The sequence below is a fragment of the Podarcis gaigeae genome (assembly GCF_964106915.1).
Source record: "Podarcis gaigeae genome assembly, chromosome: 1".
NCBI lineage: Eukaryota > Metazoa > Chordata > Lepidosauria > Squamata > Lacertidae > Podarcis > Podarcis gaigeae.
This window is the reverse complement of record NC_139678.1, coordinates 99,151,199-99,169,744: the sequence shown is the minus strand read 5'-3', so window position 1 is coordinate 99,169,744 and position 18,546 is coordinate 99,151,199. Positions and strand designations below refer to the sequence as shown.

General features: G+C 39.5%; 1 protein-coding gene across 1 annotated transcript in view; it reads left to right on the top strand.

The window, feature by feature from the left end:
- Window positions 1-18,546, top strand: part of LRP1B (LDL receptor related protein 1B) — a 755,078-nt gene that overhangs the window by 324,841 nt on the left and 411,691 nt on the right. Inside the window, exon 3 of the mRNA XM_083702321.1 lies at window positions 18,120-18,257. Coding sequence (XP_083558447.1) covers window positions 18,120-18,257 — 138 coding nt within the window. The remainder of the gene's footprint in view (window positions 1-18,119; window positions 18,258-18,546) is intronic.

Genomic DNA, 18,546 nt, shown 5'->3' with positions numbered 1-18,546 from the left:
ATTCAACTAAGTTTTTCTCAGAGCAGATCCAATCAAATTAATGGATCTAACCCAGTGGTTTTAGTACTCCTGGATTCTGGCATGGCTATATGTAAAGATTCAAGATAGCTTTAGTAAAGAAAACATGGGCAGGTAATAAAAACAAATGTCCTGCATTTCAAGTGTTTTGCAGAAGCACACGAATACAGTCACAATTCTCTGTAGAGTTCAAGTAAAGCCAACAGTTAGTTTGATAGGAACAGTAATCTGCCTTTACTCATTCATTTATGAATAACTAGGGTCATGGCAAAAAGATTGAATTGAGAGGCATGGAAACATTGTTCTCTTACCTTTTTTAATACTTTAATTTAACCCTTAAGGCACTAATATATCAGCTTGGAGTATAGGGGGTGGAATTGAAGCTCACTTGAAACCCCATTGACTTAAGTAGAAATTCATTTGTGTAATTGCGTGCCATGAACTGCAAAATTGGGGTGTCGGCTTGTATTATTTCCCTGCCACTGTAGTTAGTGGCTTCATCTTCCCCTGCCCCCGCCAGATAAATTGCTTAGCCATGGATTGTTTTTACTGCATTTTAAATATAGCATTAGGTACTTAACGTATCAATCTGTTACTGAAATAAATATCTCTTGCAGCTAATAAAACGCTCAACCAACTCAGAAACAACTGATATGCCACAAGGGCACCTACTGTGCAAGATATTCCAAGTCAATTGCTATGGCTGAAATTGTAAACACACTTACCTGGGTATGATTCAGTGCAAGTAAACATGGATAGGTTTTGCACTCTCAGGCTGAAATCATATGCAAAGTTACATGAGGATGTGCCCCATTGAACCGACAGTGACTTGCGTCTAAATAAATAGGTATCAGATTGTTATGCTGCAATTCTTTGTTTACTTTTTTGGGAGCTATTCACATTCAATTATATGAGCCTTATTTCTGAGCAAATATACATAGAATATGGTACATAATTGATAAATTATATCAATAGCTGAAAATATCTGGATATATGCTTCTTAGGTACCGGTATTTGCTTTTATTTGTAACATCAAGGGCTTCACCATAGCAAGCGATTATCCCTTTCATGATGGCAAGTTACCTGAAAACCTTTGTCCCTTTATTTAAAGGTCACTTCCCAGTGACACTTCTGCTGTAGGTGTCTTTGGCAACATGTCATTAATTGTGAATTTGAGGCAAATTTATACTGGGCCATTTGCTCAACATACCATTGTGTTACTTGCACCCTGATGCTCCCCCAGTCTGCCTGCATTATTCCTCCACACAGCCAGTTCAAATTTTAGAGGAGGAGGAGTAACATGTTAGTTGTAAAGTTTTCAAAAGGGATGAAAAATCACACTCTCCCACACACAGGGGGAAAAAAGGAATTGTTTAGGGGTTGTGAGGTTTTACAGCCTTGTCCAGTTCCCATCCAACCTAAATGAATGGTTGGCATCCTGCGACGGACTGTTTTCTCTCCTGAACTCCCATTAATTGCCAACATGTCTAGTTGCAAGAGGCATTCACTCAATTACTGCCCAATCTCTCCCCCCCCCCCAAGCTGGATTGAAGTTGTGCTATGCCACCACTGTAGCACTTTTAATGTTATTATACAGTCAAGGGATGGCAGAGGGACGGTTGTCCAGGGTGCAAAATTGTTAGGGGCATAACATTTCAACACCCGATGCTGCCTCAATACAGCTGTATGCTTCCGTCGCTGGGCTCCGTTGAAAACGGCTTCTCCATGCAAACCAGGAAGTGACCTCTCTAGACCACAGAATGACTCTGCTTTTATTATCTCTGTGGCTGCAATCTCCTGGGTGATGCAGATTCCATTAGGCAGTTGAATGCACATGCATACTCCACCCATTTCCCTCCCACCCACCTACATGCAGCCCCGGGCGCTGGCAACACACACTACACCACTGCAATGCTGTGATTGCTCTGCTAAACCTTCACTGGTTTCTCACCAACCCACCTGCACAAGGTTTGCACCTTAATGTTGCATTCTGTGCCATCTAGTGACACTCTTTGATCTTCAGTTGGTAGTGAGAGAGATGCACAGTTCATCTGTTCAAGGGGCTTTAAAAATATTTATTACTTTGCATGTTGAAGGACTGAGCCTTTTCCCTGGAAACCAATGCCTTGACTAAGTCCTGGTGAGCCTTGCTACAACTGTATCTCCATAAGTTCTAAATAGGCATAGAAGTAATGCAGTGTATAAAGGTTGGAACAAAAAAAAAGAAACAATATTTGGAATTAATGTGCAGTTTGCAGGCAAAGGAGATATGATGACTTGGGAAGGACCTACTATTTGCTGGGTAAATATTCCAGACGTGCTTTTTTAAGGCATTGGAGGGTAAGGAGAGATGCTATAGCTGTAGAAAGCAATGTATAATTTTTAGAATGAGAAGCTAAATAGTAACTGTAGGCTTATTCTGGCCATCTGGCAGCTACCATATCTTTCTGAAAGCTTGTATGTTCCTTATAATAAAACACTGGCATTTACAACATTTCCCATAAACGATCTTGACACATTCTTGGGTTTCATGTTTTAAAACACAGCAACATTTCATCTGAATACATTTTAGAGTCTTGATGCTTCACAGTGAAATTTCACTCTAATATGGGGGCAGATGTTCTTAATATCTGTCATAAATTCAGCTGAATACACTCTACGTTATGATTAACTGAAAAATCTTTTAACTGCTAGGAATATGAGTACATGAAAGAGATGGATTGCTTTCAATAAAGTGAGTGTTTGTGCTTGTAAAACTGTGCAGTTTCTATTTCCATCTCTTGACAGTTGACTTTATTCTAAATTATTCTTTCCCAGCAGAATCTAAGTGTGTTTTGATTAAATCACTGTATAAACAATATACAACACTTGTTCAAATATACATAGAACTGTGGGCAATGTGTGTGTGTGTGTGTGTGTGTGGAATCCCCCATTTCTCAATATAAAATACTCTCTTAATGTTATTCCACTGTGTTCTGCTAGCATATTTTAGCACATGTTGCTCACTGTCTATACCATTTGCATTAAACTGGGAGCATTAATATAAAGCAATATGAAATTAGAAAGCATATGCATGCCCTGCTGGCCACATGGATGATTGGTTATAAGTTATGAGAATGAGACGGGCAATGGAGCTGAAATAGAACTGAATGGAACTGACATGCTCATGATTCCCTACTTGCAAATGACAGCTCTTCTCAGCCAAACAGAGGATGCTCTTTCCTCATGTTGAGCCGTCATTAATTTGGGGCTAGCAAGACTGGAGGATCCTTGTATGCACCTGACAGCTTCACAAGGTGTGAATTCCAATTCACTGGACAAGCATGAGTGGGGCGCTCCCAAACTTGAATTGGGGTTCACTTGCCTCAGAGAGAGAAGACACTGAATTTCAAGAGTCTCCTTAAACACTTGACCCATTTATATTTCCGGGCTCTTTGCTATAATGTGGAAAAAATTGTCAAAATGTGAAATATTCTTAAGAATATCAAATTGTTGCTTCATGGTGCTGACACTATCTGGAACACTGAACTCAGTGGGCAAGGGTATGCAATATATTGCCTATTATTATATGAAGATGAATTAGTTTGTTTATTTAATACGCTTCCCTAAAGAAGTCCAGGGTGGCAAACAGATATGCATTAAAACAACAGAATTATATAAAAAACTTAATTAAAAACCTTTAGACACAGTTTGAAACATCTGAAACATTCTAAAACAACAAGTGCAGTAAAACATTAAACTAATTTAAAAGAAGGTGTAACAAGATATTGTGTCCTCTGAAACAATTTTTTTCGGCAGGCCTCTAAAATGGCATAGTGAAGATGCCTGCCTAATGTGAATAGGCATGGTATTGCAGAGCAAGGTGTTGCCACACTAAAGGAATGATGGATGTTGTGTGGCACTTGCAGTAAACTGGTGCCAATGTGTTATGGACTATAGATATATACACCTTGCCATGGCCCAATAGCAAACTGGCAGCCATTGCAGATCATTGAGCACAAGTATAATGTGCTGACACATTCTATCACTCCTATCAGCAATTGTGTTTCATTGTTGCCCACTACCAGTAGTTTCCAGACTAAGGAGAAGGGAAGTCCCAAATACCTTTTAGCAAATAGATAATCAGGGCTGTCTTAAACATATGCAGTACCGGGGTGCAAAGATCTGCCCGGCGCGCCCGTCTCCCCAGATTGCCCTGTCCCAGGTGTGCAGGAGGGCAGAGCTGGCTGGCCACCTCAGCGTCTCATTGGCTCGGTCACCCCCGAACTCACGGCGCAGAGCCACTCACTGTGGTGCTCTGACCAATGGGTTGGCTCTTCCCTGGACTCAACTCTCGGGCCATGGACTCTCAGCCTGGTGCCCCTGAGAGCCCAGTGCCCAGGTGCCCTGCACACCCCTAGTGCCTATGCGTAAGACGACCCTGTAGATAATGCAGTGCAAAATTCCTTGTTGGCAGGTAATACTGTGCCTGTGACTTTTGACATATTTCTTAAAACTGCACACCTTTTGTTTCTCTAATACCTCACACCGAAGGTTTTATAATTCACTTTCTCCCAAAAGGGCTGGTTTCTTTCCCCTCACATCCTCAATTTTGTTGTGGGATGAAATATTGTTGGTGAAACAAGGGAGATGGGAGTCCTAGTAGTTTATTAAATTTAATCACTGAGTCCCAAGGAATTATTGCTTCTTGTTTTATTTAAAGGCTTCTCAGCTCCTATGAAGTGTGCCCAAGCAGATTTTGTGAGGCAGTTGAAAATGCTGCGAAATTCCCTTCCTTATGCATTAACAGAAAAAGCCAGAAAGCTGGGAGGAGGGAACAGCCTCTACTTTTGCATTGTTAACTTTTGGGTTAGCAGAGTTTGTAACCCAAAGTGTTTGTAACTTGAAGCGTTTGTAATCTGAGGTACAACTGTATCTATAAAAGGTTACCTCAGTCAACTGAACCATCAAGTATGCTATTTCTATACTATGTTCAGGATTCAGAAACAAAGTATGCTGTTTGTGTTTAACAAAACAATTCTTCACAAATTAAAACTGATCTCATGTTTGCTTTCAATGTATTACTATATGTACTTTTGAAGAACCTGCACATAAGTCTCAGAAGCTTGGGTGTAGAACAGAATTTCCGATTGAAAGTTTTCTGCTGCTCTAACAGGATACTCCCAATTGATAAGAAGTGGAATAGAAATGTGGATCTGCTCTGTTCTGACTTGGTTGAGTAACTGGTCTGCTCGGGACCTGGATATATCTTTTAGTCATTTAGTTTCTGAATGGAATTGGAGGCCCTTGGTACAATTAATCCTGTTGATGTAACTTCTGTAACATAGTTATGTTATGGTTCATTTATATAATGTTATTTGACCCAACGGCTTATAAAATTGTGAACAGCATACCAATACAAAAGAAATAAATGGAGGGTTGTAGTCAAGGAAATCACTGCATGAGCAGAAGTCTTCTGCCTGTGCAGCATAACTTCTCCTTCCTTCCCTGCCCCTCTCCACTTCACCTTATATCTACTCTGGATGTTCCCCTCAACTCTCTGGAGTAAATTTCATGGGGGAAAGAGAGGGAAGGGAAGTTCCATTGCATGAGTGGCAATGATGTTGTTAGATGCCATCGTATAAAAGTACCCTACTGACAGTCAATCAGAACACTATAAAAATATCTGTCAATCACAATGGATAAGTGTTTGTGAGTGGCGTTCATATTCTCACTGCACATGCAACTCCGCATAGAAACATAGGAAAGAAATCAAGGCTCTCTGATCATTCCATCAGCAACCGAATGATCTCCCTTCTCCTCCCCCTGCGCACTGTTCAGCATGTTAAAGCCAAAAAGAAGTCACAATTTCTGTGATTTGTAAAGTTTTTCTTCTAGATGCAGTTTTTGCTTTTACATCGTAAAAAGGCACTTTATAACTGCTATAATGTTCAACTGTGAATTCTCAAAGGTAAAATGGTTTTATATTATTTCTGTGCAGTACATCGTATGAAGAAATGATTTACACATTCTGTTTCAGTGAGATTTCATTTACATTTATGTGTTCTTCTAGAGGGCAAAAGTGAATGAAATACACTGAAAAATAGGCAATTATTTTTTAAAAAGTATACATTACACTGCTGCATTAAAAGTAAAAAAGCTTGAAAATTAGTGACAACACAGATTAAATAATGCAATACTTTGATTCCCTCATCCCCTCTATTTTAAAAGTGATCCATAATTTGAAAGGACCACGTTGGCTCTGTAAATAACATATTTTGTTTTCAAAAGTATGAATGTTGTAATGGCAAATTCTCATGTAAATACCTAAATTACACATTAATATAGCAGTGAACATCACCCAGCAAAAACAACATTTTTAACTAAGAAGGTAGGTTATAGCCAACGGGTGTACAACTAAAAGACAGTTCTTGCCCCAAACCTTTATCTTTTCCACATGCCTCCAACCCCTGACTACTGAGAGTCAGCCCTCCATAATATTTTCCCATTTTCATAATTGCTAAGAGTAGAAAATACTATGGCTTGGATCCAGATTTTGCCTTCTGTGAACAGAAGGCTTTTCAATCTTTTAGTGGAAAAATCCCCATGGTGGAACAGGGGAAGAGACAATATTTGTCAGTTGTCCTCTCCTCCTGCTTCTATCTTCCCACTATTTCAGAAACTTGGAAGACCCTCTAGAACAGCAAAGCACTGGGGGCTACAAGGGAAGAGGGTTTTTTTTGGGGGGGGGGAGACTTCTCCTTTTTCTGCTGATGGGAGCTTATTGGACCTAACTCTACTTAGGGCTGCTACCTCCAGAGAGGGGAGATCCTGCATCCAACTCTTGAATTCCTCAACTACAAGATGAGAACATTGTATAGGAAATACCAAAAGAATTAATAATTATGAAAACATACTTTCCTCAAACTTGTATTAACTGAGCTGGACATTCTGGTAGGGTGTTTTTTGGTTGTGTGTTGTTGCTTCACATTTCTTTTTTAAAACAAACAAACCCTCCCACTTTAATAATAGTAAATATTTAATTTAATTATGCATATTTTAATATGATATATATATTATCTACAATTATATCCCACTTTTTTCTCTCCAAGCAGCTCAGGGTGTCATGCATGGTTCTTCTCTTTCTCAACAACTCTGTGGTGTTGTTTAGGCTGAGAGGTAGCAACTGGCTTTAGACGACCCCCTCCCCTGGTGATGGTCTTGATGGCCAAGTGGAGATCTGTACCCTGGTATCTCAGGTCCTAGTCTGACACTCTAACCAATATACAGTACCACCCTGGCCCAATAGTTGAGGAAAATGTTGTATGATCCTGTGAAATTCAGGGAACACTGTGCATTTACAAAAGATTTTTGCCATTCGCTCGTTTCCTTTTAAATCAGAAAGAATAAAAAGAATAGCAGACGGTTATTGTATAGGATCTACAAATTACGTGCCTACTATTTTGCTGTCATCATAAACTTTGTACTTCTGTTACCTATACTCACTACATTTCTGCAAAGATCAACATCTACATTTTTCTGCTGACATTTATTCAAGTTGGGTAAGTAAATATCCGAACCATAAGTGGGGAAGTGTTACAATATTGCTGGTATTGGACATTTTAATTGTATGGGTAATTAACACCCTTTTGTTCACCTTACTATCATTTCTCTCAAGCTGAGGCACTTATTATCAGCCCATTCTTTAGCATGCAAAGACACCAAATCATTACAACAATTGACACAAGGAAGCCTCAAAATGTGTGATGCTAATTAAGTTTAAGAGAAAAAAAACACCCTTTAAAATTACTAATAGGTTCCTTATAACTAATGAATGACAATTTACATGAGACAACATTCATTTCTTACTACAACAGGCATTAAACACTGCTTTTAGTGTGTTGTATTAAATCACCAGAAAAATCCATTAACAAAGCTTTTATGTCAGTCTCTTAGAATATAAAGAATACCAGCAGCTATTTAAGCATTCTGCAAGCTAAAGAAGTCTTTGGCACATTTTCTTTGATTTTTCAATACAACTGCAGAGGTTCACAATTTTGTTCTTGAAACGGTTGGACAATGTGCTCTGAAGAATTCTTTCTTGTGCAATTGGTAGGGGCTGCTCAGTCTTCATGTGTGTGAACTGTAGGTTTCAGTTTACTTTTCTGGTTTTTCTTATTCCTTAAGAAAAATGTGCAGGCTAGCTTTGACTTAATTAACTATAATTCGGAAGGTATTTTTTCAACTAAAGATTAGAGGCACACTCTAATTTTGCAAGTAAGATTCCTAAAATAATGTACAGGAGGCATTAAGAATTCAAAAACCAAATTTAGTCAATAAGGCAATCTGCATCCTCTTGCGATTTCTTAATTGCTCCTTTCCAAATGCCAAACTGTTTTTCCCCCCCTAATGATGTTACTGCTCAATGTTACTTATTAGCTAGCATCATCCACTGCAATGTGCATGTGCAATAATGGGATTTCTGAACTATAGGCATTCTTTTTAGGGCAGATTCAGAGTGAAACACATTTTAAAGGTTTAGGAAGGCATTCATAGGTTAAGGGGGAAAAATAAACTTTTAACACAGTTATCCAGCAAATTGAGGGGGGACAGAGCAGGGAAATGATTTCAAAGAAGAGGACCATTTAAAAACTGCTTAAGGAGCATAGTTACCCATGACTGTAATGGTTGCTTTATACAACTTCCTAATATTTGTAATGCAAATAATTGGTGTAAACCCAATGCTGGTCCTAGAATTGCCATTCATATTGACCTTAAAGCAAAATTTCAAGGGAGAAATGGAAATGTTTGATTTGAGAAAAATGTGAATTTCAAACAAAGTTAAGACTAGTGAAATTTCTCAAGAGGGTGGTTTCTAGCTATCCTTGTTCCAATTGCATTTTAAAGAAACATGCATTCATTCTTTTTGAACTACTGCTATGGTTTTGTACCCATGGTTTCCCCAAATAATCTCTATAAATCTCATCACTTTGGCACTTCACTGCATCTAATGAAGGTTGCTCTCAAAGCCAGCATATCACAATCTGTTGGCCCCAACGTCAAGTCAGCCTGGTCACAGCTCTAGTTCTAAGCTGGTGTGTGTGTGTGTGTTACAGAAAATAATACTTTTAACTTAAGACAACAATGTACAATTGTTGCAGTGTGGGGTCTTTCTGTTCAATGTCCTCTCAGTGTCAATAATCCATTCCATTTTCCTCTCCCTTGTTTTTCATCCCTCCCTCCTAAGCAGATTGTCTGCATTATTCTCTCCAGTGAACAGACTCTGGGCTTGGGGAGGGAGAATGGGGTTCCCCAGAGTTCTCCCCCACAAGATGATTCATACTTATACAAGCCTTAAGGTCCTCCTAAGCCTGCTGATACCTTTCTTTCAGTTGTAGATGGTAGCATTTTGACTACATAAGGACTGACAGAGTTTTGAAATTGCTATTAGTATATGCCTTCATATATATATTTGATGCTTCTCATTGGTTTGGGGCATTTAACTGCAACATGCTGTGGGGGGACACTTGCACTGCCTAATCATTCATGTGTTATTTCCATTTGCCTTTCTTTATGTTCCCCAGTAATAAAAAGCTATCAGCTCCATAGCTTTAAAAAGGAGGAAAACCCCATGGGACCAAAATTTTCCACAAAGTTAAAACCTATCAATGTAGTTACAGCAGTTAGAGCAAATCATTCAAGCAATTCCAACTTCACCAAGGATCCATTACAAGAGAAAATGTTATTCACAATGGGAGAAAGAATTTCTTTTTTTTTTTAATGGAAGTAATGCAAACTGAGGCTGAAAACAAGTTGAACAAATGTCTGTTATTTTCTCACTAATATCAGGTGAGAGGGAACTGGAAATGATGGTTTGGAAAATTACATGCAGAAAGCAGGGCTAAGAGAAAAGAGACATAACCAAATTGAAGAATGTTGGTGCTTGTTGGAGATTGCCTACAGCAGCCGGCATTAAAAGCTCTTCTCGCATCTTAGAAATTTCAGCTGGGTTATTTATTTTCAAGCCCCTGAAGCACTGATCCTATACACACTTGCTAGGGAGTAAGTCTTGTTGAAATCAGTGAGCTGATTCCAAGTAAGTATGCAAAAGATTTGTTTCACCTTTCTCACTTTCATTAGACAATGACTGGAAGAAAACCATCACATGAAAGAACCAATCAGCAACTATGGGTGCATTAATATCTCCAATAAGTCTGTGTTATTCACTCTGAAACTGAATGTGGTTGGGCTTGATCATTAAGTTGCACAAATAAGCTGTAGGCACAGTAGGAGGACACAGTCCATTCATTTAGATCTTATTGTGTCACTACTGTACAATAATCAGGCCTAGATGCACATTTATCGTTTTCAAGCCATTAAGTCTCTGATACCAATACAACCACCCTTCTCAAGTTAATTTGAACGGGTCATTTATGTGGAAGTCTGGAACAGCTTAATTGTACTGCAACACTTTAAGCATAAGCCAGAATGAATGGCATCCTGTTGATGGAAACTGGAAGCTCTCACTTGGAGTGAAATGTACCAAAACAAAACCAAAAGCCAAAACAGTTTCTTCTTTCTGAGAGTATATGTATACAGTTGTTTCATTGTTTTGTTACAAAGAGAAAGAGACCAATTTACTTTGAGCTCGTCCTGGGGTGCTGTAAACTGGAGGTGCTCCAATGACTTGAACAAAGCTAAAATGATTTAATGAAGCCAAGGTCTACTTCTGTAACTTTTATATTTTCAGCTTTGCAGGTAATACTTGCCGTCATCTATTGTTTTTCATAGTGCTCTCTCTTTTGTTGTTGTTTGTTGAGACCGATGCTCATTGTCGTTGCGCTGCTAGGATCCTTCAGTCAGCTGCAATGCAAATACAATACAGATATGCTTGTTTTATCTAAAGGGACTAAACAAAGTATACATCATACTGAGATGCTCCCAAACTCAGTTAAATGGTAATATTGTTGCAAACAGCAGCACATAGCATAGAACTATGCAAAAGGGATTGCATATGAATGGGACTTTCAATCTGTTTAGACTTAGACACCATGATTCTGTATGCATTATGTAGTTGAGATTGCTGCATTGGCTAGATGATCCTCAGGGTCCCTTTTCAACTCTACAGTTCTATGATTCTAGAAAGAGAATGCTGATATATTTGTTATCACTTGCTATCAACTTGCTTATGCCCCCCCATACTTGAATGTTTACTGTCTTTTTGCTTTCTTCCTCCCAAAATTTCTACATTGTGCAAACAGTTAAGATTTCCATGTTTACTCAGTTTTAAGCCTCACCAAAGCTGTCTCCAGACATTCAGTTTGAATGCATGAATGGTCAAATGGGAATGTGCAGGAGGATGTATGGTTGATACTAGTCTGAAAGGGGCTGTCATAATTCACACAGAGCCCTGTGGGTGAGTAAGGCAGCCCTTTTCAGACTAAGGGCAATTGGGCATGGCTGGGGAGCGTGTCCAAGACTTTAGCTTCATTCCTTTAATTTGCTGTGTATAGTGCATGATAATTAGGCTTCCACCCCTTTGAATTCCCCTTCCACTGCCTGTTTATGGGTTTAAATTCAATTGCCCAAATAATGTATTCTTCAGGAGTACAGCATTACCATTTCAGCCTATGCTTATAAAACATAGTTCTAATGGTAGTTGTATGGATTTCTCTTTCTAGCTTAAATATCTTAATTACAGTCATTAATCAACTTCATCAGATAATACTGCAGGGAGAGTCCATAGGTGCTTGCTTTATAAAAACCACTGCAGAGAAACCTTTGTTTTGATTGCCAGTACCAAGGATATTATGACAAGCATCTGAAGACTTGTGATAGGTGAGGTCCTGGCTGGCCTTTTGGGGAACTACAAAGATCCAAGGTCAGTGGAAGGAGAGCTCCTCTCTCACCCAGGACTCCCATCTCTGAGGTCACTACACGGTCACCCTGCCACCCTCTGACCGCTCTTAATGCATGGTTGAGGGTAGGAAAGGCAGCTGATTCATTTTGTGCTCAAATTATTTGCAAATTCATTTTAAAAAGAAAACATTAGAAGATATAGGGACAGTGTGGTATGCTCATGTTGGGTGTGTGTACATTGGAGATCCATGTTCCCTATGATTTTAAAGTTCTTGGACAAGTCAGTACCTCACAATATTAAGCTAAGCACACGTGGATAAATAGATTTAGAATTGTGATATTGATGAAATAAGGATTTTAAATTGCTTTCTTTACAGAAAGCTGTAGGTAACATTAGTAGAGCATTCCCTCTCTTTTTCTCTCTGTCTCAGGGCTGGATAAGACAATCCTTTATCCAATTGGCCCCCTTGAGCATGGTAGGAGTGACAAGACACAGTGCCTCCCAATTCACCTGACACACCTCCCCCCATCCCTCACATTACCAAATTATACATGTGTAGACTGACTTGACTTGATTGATTTTTCAGATAAAATCAAGGAAGCAACCCAAAATCCAGGACCCAACTCATAAACTCTTTCTCTTAATTATGGGATGATCATTTGAAGAATGACCACCTGCTCCATGTCACGCAGCTATAAATTAACCACAGAGTCTTCTTCATAAACAGAATAAAGTTGTTCATAAACAGCATAGTTAAAGAGCATACACGGAGTGCTCATAGCAGCTATTTAACTCTTCACAGAGGCACAGTCTTAGTTGCTGATTAACTGGAGTCCTGGAGCCACTTTGTCTGCAACAACACAAACACACACAGTGAGCTAGACAGACATACAGACAGACACTGAGGCCCACAGAGATGCTGGCTGCTTTTATAGGGAGAATGAGTCATCACTCAAGATGGGTCACAAGTCACAGTGACTTAGCAGTTTAACAGGCTTAGGCTTGAATGATTGTGTAAGCCTTGTAGGCCTTGTCTTACTTCTTCTGCTCTCAAGAACCTTTATCTCATGACACTCCAAACTTCCAAATGATAGTGGTTACTTTCTGTATGCATATGTACAAACACAGACAGGCAAAAACTTGCATTAAGAACCACTTTTATATGCACTTCCACTGGGAGAGGGGATAATTATAGAACAGCAAAGAATGTGAGCCCTCGAAAGAATGATTCATCTGTATTTCTTTATTTTAAAAAACCAATTTAAAATCTGAGACGATTTATATCAAACTGTCTTTCCCTGATACATGGTGTCCTCAAATGCATTATGTATTATTGAATTATGTTGTATGGTCATATATGAGATCATTTCGAGAGAGAACATAATTTCCGTCTTCTCATTGTAATGTGACTGTTCCAGTAGCAGAAGGATATGGTTTTATTGAGGAAGGAGGATATGTAGGGACACAAACAACATTGAAAATTTTAAAGTAGAGTGACATTTTTCCTGATTGCTTTAAAACTTTGACTCCATTGTTGTACTGACCTTTTTTTTGTAATACTACTAGGATCACATCTTGCATGGGGGTTACGTTCCAGGGGATAGCATGTAAAACCGAAATTGCTTATAATCAGAACGAGCCCCTGAAACCACCCTCACATGAACAGTCTTGCCTTTAGTAGCCAGTGCAAGATCTTGCAGGTCTCTCCAAGATACCACTTCCAGAGCCTGATGAGACCTTTGCAAAACCCAGTACGAAAGATAAAAGCTCTTTCCACAGTAATTCTTGCTGAGAGTGCATAGTCCCAGTCCATTCCCTAGGGGTGGGGGAATGCTTCACATTGAGAAGTGCCCTGAGAGTGGGGAGTGCCAAACCTTTCTCTACTGCCCTGACTTCCCTGTGCCCTAAGGTGAGTTCCTGCTGAACATTGGGCAGAATGTTGAGGTAGCAAAGGCAGCTTTCATCTTTCTTTGCAGCCTACAGTCAGGGGTGCTCTTGTTTGCCCATCACCTTTATTGAATGCTAAAGTCATTCCTCTCTCTCTCTCTCTCTCTCTCTCTCTCTCTCTCTCTCACACACACACACACACACACACACACACAGGATGCGAATGAAGGAGCCATTAGAATATTGTTCTCCATATGATCCCAAAAACTGTTTGAGCCATTTTCTCCTCTCTCAGAATGACTGGCTTAGGCGGGTAAAAAGATAAGAGCAAAAGCTGAATGGATTATTGTACCCTGGACAGGGGGCACAAGAAACAAAGCCCCATCTTATTGCTATTAGTGCAAAACACATTTTTACTGTGTGAACACATGTCGAGGTCCATCAGGAGAACAAGGGTGGCACTGATGGAGCAGACTGAAATGTTTATTATTCAAGGTTGTAAGAGATAAGCAGACTCAGGAACGTATACAGTGGTGCCTCGCTAGACGAAATTAATCCGTTCCACGATTCTCTTCGTCTAGCGGTTTTTTCGTCTTGCAAAGCAAGCCCATTGACAGCTTAGCGGATTAGTGCTAGAGCTGTCAAGCGGCTTCCAGCGATCAGCTGTTAAGCGGCTTATCAGCGGAACAGCTGATAAGCGGCTTAGCGGCTTAGGAAAAGGGCAAAAAAAGCAAAAAAAACCCGCTGGGGGACGCAAGATTTTTTCGTCTTGTGAAGCAACCCCATAGAGAAATTCGTTTTGCGAAGCGCCTCCAAAACAGAAAAACCCTTTCGTCTAGCGGGTTTTTCGTCTTGCGAGGCGTTCGTCTTGCGGGGCACCACTGTATTGCCATGGTGTGGAGAGGCTGGTGAGGCCATTGCAGGGGAGAAGGGGCGCAAGCAAGCCCATATAAGGTCAAGCCCATAGAAGGACATAGGAAGTTGGTAAAATTACGATTTCCCAGAAATCAGGTGGCATTATTCTGCAAATGTATAAAAAGGGCTGGCAAGCTCAGAGAAGGCAGGCAGACATTGGGTAACATGTGTCTGTACCATTACTTTGTCATGACAAAATAAAAAAATAATAATATTTTACTGCTGTCTGATTGACTCTTTGAAGCGAATTCTGATACTCCAAAGGAAAGGTCTATCACAATTATCTGAGCTTAACTGTGGCCTTTTACACATCTGCCTTTGACATGTAGTCTGATCCTATACATCAGTGATGGCCAAACATGGCCCTCCAGCTGTTTTTGGACTACAACTCCCATCATCCCTAGCTAACAGGACCAGTGGTCATGGATGATGGGAATTGTAGTCCAAAAACAGCTGGAGGGCCGAGTTTGGCCATCACTGCTATACATGTTTTCTGAGAACTAAGTCCCATGGAATTCTGATGACTTTATGCATTACCAAGCTGTCATGAACAGGGATGCAGCTCTAGGGTGCCACGAATCTTCCGTCACTGTGCATGAACTCTTAAATTCCACTTCCCTTCTACCTGCTGGTGTCACTCACATTATGGCAGCCTAGTCACTATGAGTCTAACCCAAGGCCCCTCCCCATGCCCCTCTAAATAGCTGCATGGTTGCACATATTGGCAAACTTAAAGGCATGCAAAGCTCATTTTAAATTTAGAGTGAAATTTTATAATTATACTTTTGCAGCTGTGTTGACCTACTCTGCAAAACCCTACAAAACACATAAGAGGCCCAGCTCAGGGAAACTACCTTCATTTTCTTAAATGTATGATGCCTAGGTTAACTAGGAATAGCAACATAGTACAAGCTCTTATCCTGGCCACAAGATTATCTTTAGCACGTCATAGTGTTGCTTAGGTCAGGATATTTTCTCCCAGTATCTTCTATACCGAGGAAATAAATTATCAAGATTGACTGAGTGCATTCCTCTTCCAGCATCTGAGCACTGAAAACGCCTAGGATGAGGAGACCCCGAATTGAGGGAGGGATGAACCAACCCTTTGCTTACAGGCTTTCTCACTCAATCCTAGCATAACTTTATTTTACAATATTACCTGGCCTTGAGAGAGCAATATGCCAAGAAAGAATATTAACTACATATACCCAGACCACTCAATGTCAGAATAATCACATTTGTATGTTAATCATCCCTCTTAATCTATTGCTTATTTGTTTTTGTAAACAGAATAAAAAATTCCCCTTAGAAATGTAGTTTCATGATTAATATATATTTCTGGGAGTCTATTTATCTTCACTTCAAACCATCCCCTGTTCACAAACAAATAGGCTTTTGCAAGTAGTTGTGTGATCCCCTTCAAAGGGGGATAAGTCAGATAATATTTTAAAGATTTCAGAATGTTTGTGCTCTTTATAGGAGAGTCTGTATATTTTAGCAGAAGGAAGTATGAGAGCCAATTGACTTAGTACAGTGGAAGGTAATCTTGTGGAAGACTGATGCAAATTATTTTTCTGTCAATAGAATAAAAGAACTTTTCTGATTTTCAGTGTAATGTGAAAAAGAACTAAACTCTTCCTCCTTTTATCCATCTTTGGCTGGCTCAGTGTGCTTCGAGATGGGTCTTCCTTGTGTGTTCAGTGCTCCTCATGCATACAATGACATTGTTGGCATCAAAATGCCAGGTTGTATTTCCCTCTGTTTAATCCAAATTTAAACTTTCTAGGGGAAACCCCCTAAAACTGTGTACACATTACCATTTACTCTGGCTCCGGTGTGCTGCTACCATTGGTGTTTGAAGTTGTGTACATGCAAATTTGTTAGTCTTCAAGGTGCCACAATGCACTTTATTTTTGATGCAACAGACTAACAGATCTACCCTCTGGAAGTTGCTGATAAACAGTCCTTTGTTTAAATCAGAGATATTGCATGAACCACAATTGTGGATTATGATCTATGTTGGGGCCAGATGGGAAGCCCATGGGGACCAGAATGAGCTTTCAAGCTGCTTATTAGATTTCCTCAATCTGGGACTTCAAACAAACTTAACATTAAATGCAGCACTTAGCAAACATGTTGATGTGAGGCCCACCTATAAACTTAGTATTTTGAGACCCATCTGTGACTTAACTTTACCTTACCATCCCTACTTCTCCCTTCTACTTTCCTGCTCTACAACAGAAAATGCAAGAATATCACATCAATAGCTAACAAGTGTATATTGTATGGGCATATGCTGGCAGTATATATTCAAACAGAATTTAAGCAAGACATAGAGAGAGAGAGTGATCCTGAATTTTAAAGGGGCTACAGAACAGTATTGTTATGCTGTTGGCTTGGTGAAACAGCCCCTGGAAATGGAGGAGGGCATTTAAAGAACCTCCCAGTTGTGCAACCCACCCAGAAATACAATGGCATACCCTCGAACATTTCTCCAATGAAAATAGGGACATCCCATTCCATAATGATAATTTTACTGTTTATACCCCACACATCTTATTGGGTTGCCCCAGCCACTCAGGGCAGCTTCCAACATATATAAAAACATAATAAAACATGAAACATTTTTTTAAAAAACCTTCCTTATACAGGATTGACTTCAGACGGCTTGGGGGTCAGATAACTCCATACCCCCCAACATTTCTCCAATGAAAATAGGGACATCCTTAGGAAAAGTGTGACATTCCAAGATCAAATCAGAAACCGGGATAGTTTCTCTAAATCAGGGACATCCCTGGACTTGGAGGGTCTGCGATGGGTCACACCAATGGGCTGTGCCCCACAATTACTAATTTAAGGCACATAATCTGATTCATAGCAAATGGGCACAAAACAATAATTTACCAAGGCACGATAATAATTAGTATTTTGGTGTTCTTGATGTTGCCATATGTCATAATGAATGCATTTTTGTCTAGGTTGTTTTACCCTTCTCTGCTATAAATGGTTAAGTCCTTGCCTAAGGTCTCCTAAATAACAGACTAGCAGGCTTGTGTTGTAATCATATTGAAAAATAAGAACTGAATAATATTTGAAAACAATCTGCACACTGTCCTCAACGTTGCTAAATATAATTTTCAGCATCCCTAATCTTTAGAGAAAAGTAAACCTGCCATAAAAATGATAAATTGCATAGTCTTCATTTTTAAAAAATAATCCTCTTTAAACAGTTGATTTTCTTTTAATTATGTTAATCCTTATTAAGAGACTATAATTCTGCTGGTAATGCACAGAAAAGCTGCATAGTAGACAAATGCATAGAAAAGCTTGCAGCTAGCATTAAAGTGGAAATATTATGCAAATACATGACAGTGGGGTACTTTCTTTGCTTTACTAATCTTTATTTATTTGAACAGAATCAGAATGCATATTAATTAGCCTGTATCTATTCTTTTTTTAGGTCCTGAAGAAACAGAATTCAAGTGTCCCCTGAATCATATTAAATGTATTGGCACCAACAGATGTATTCACTTGTCTCTACTCTGCAATGGCGTGTATGACTGTCCTGATGGATATGATGAAGGCGTACATTGTCGGGGTAAGTGAATTTGATGATGGTTTGAAACATCCCACTTTCAGGAGTTTAGGGGTCATAATGGTTGAGTTTGTGTATTATTTTTAACTTTTAGATTTACTCTTGTGGATACATTAAATGCAAGTTTCACCACTTCTATGCTTAATCAGAACCTTTTAGCTTTCTAACAGCTTTATTGAACTTTAGCTGGATTGGGGCTGTTCTTTGCTTTCTTACCCCGTCTTGCAAGGAAATGTTTTAAAACATGGTGGGGCTTGTGGGCAGAGGGGCATCTGGGGTTGTACGAAATTCT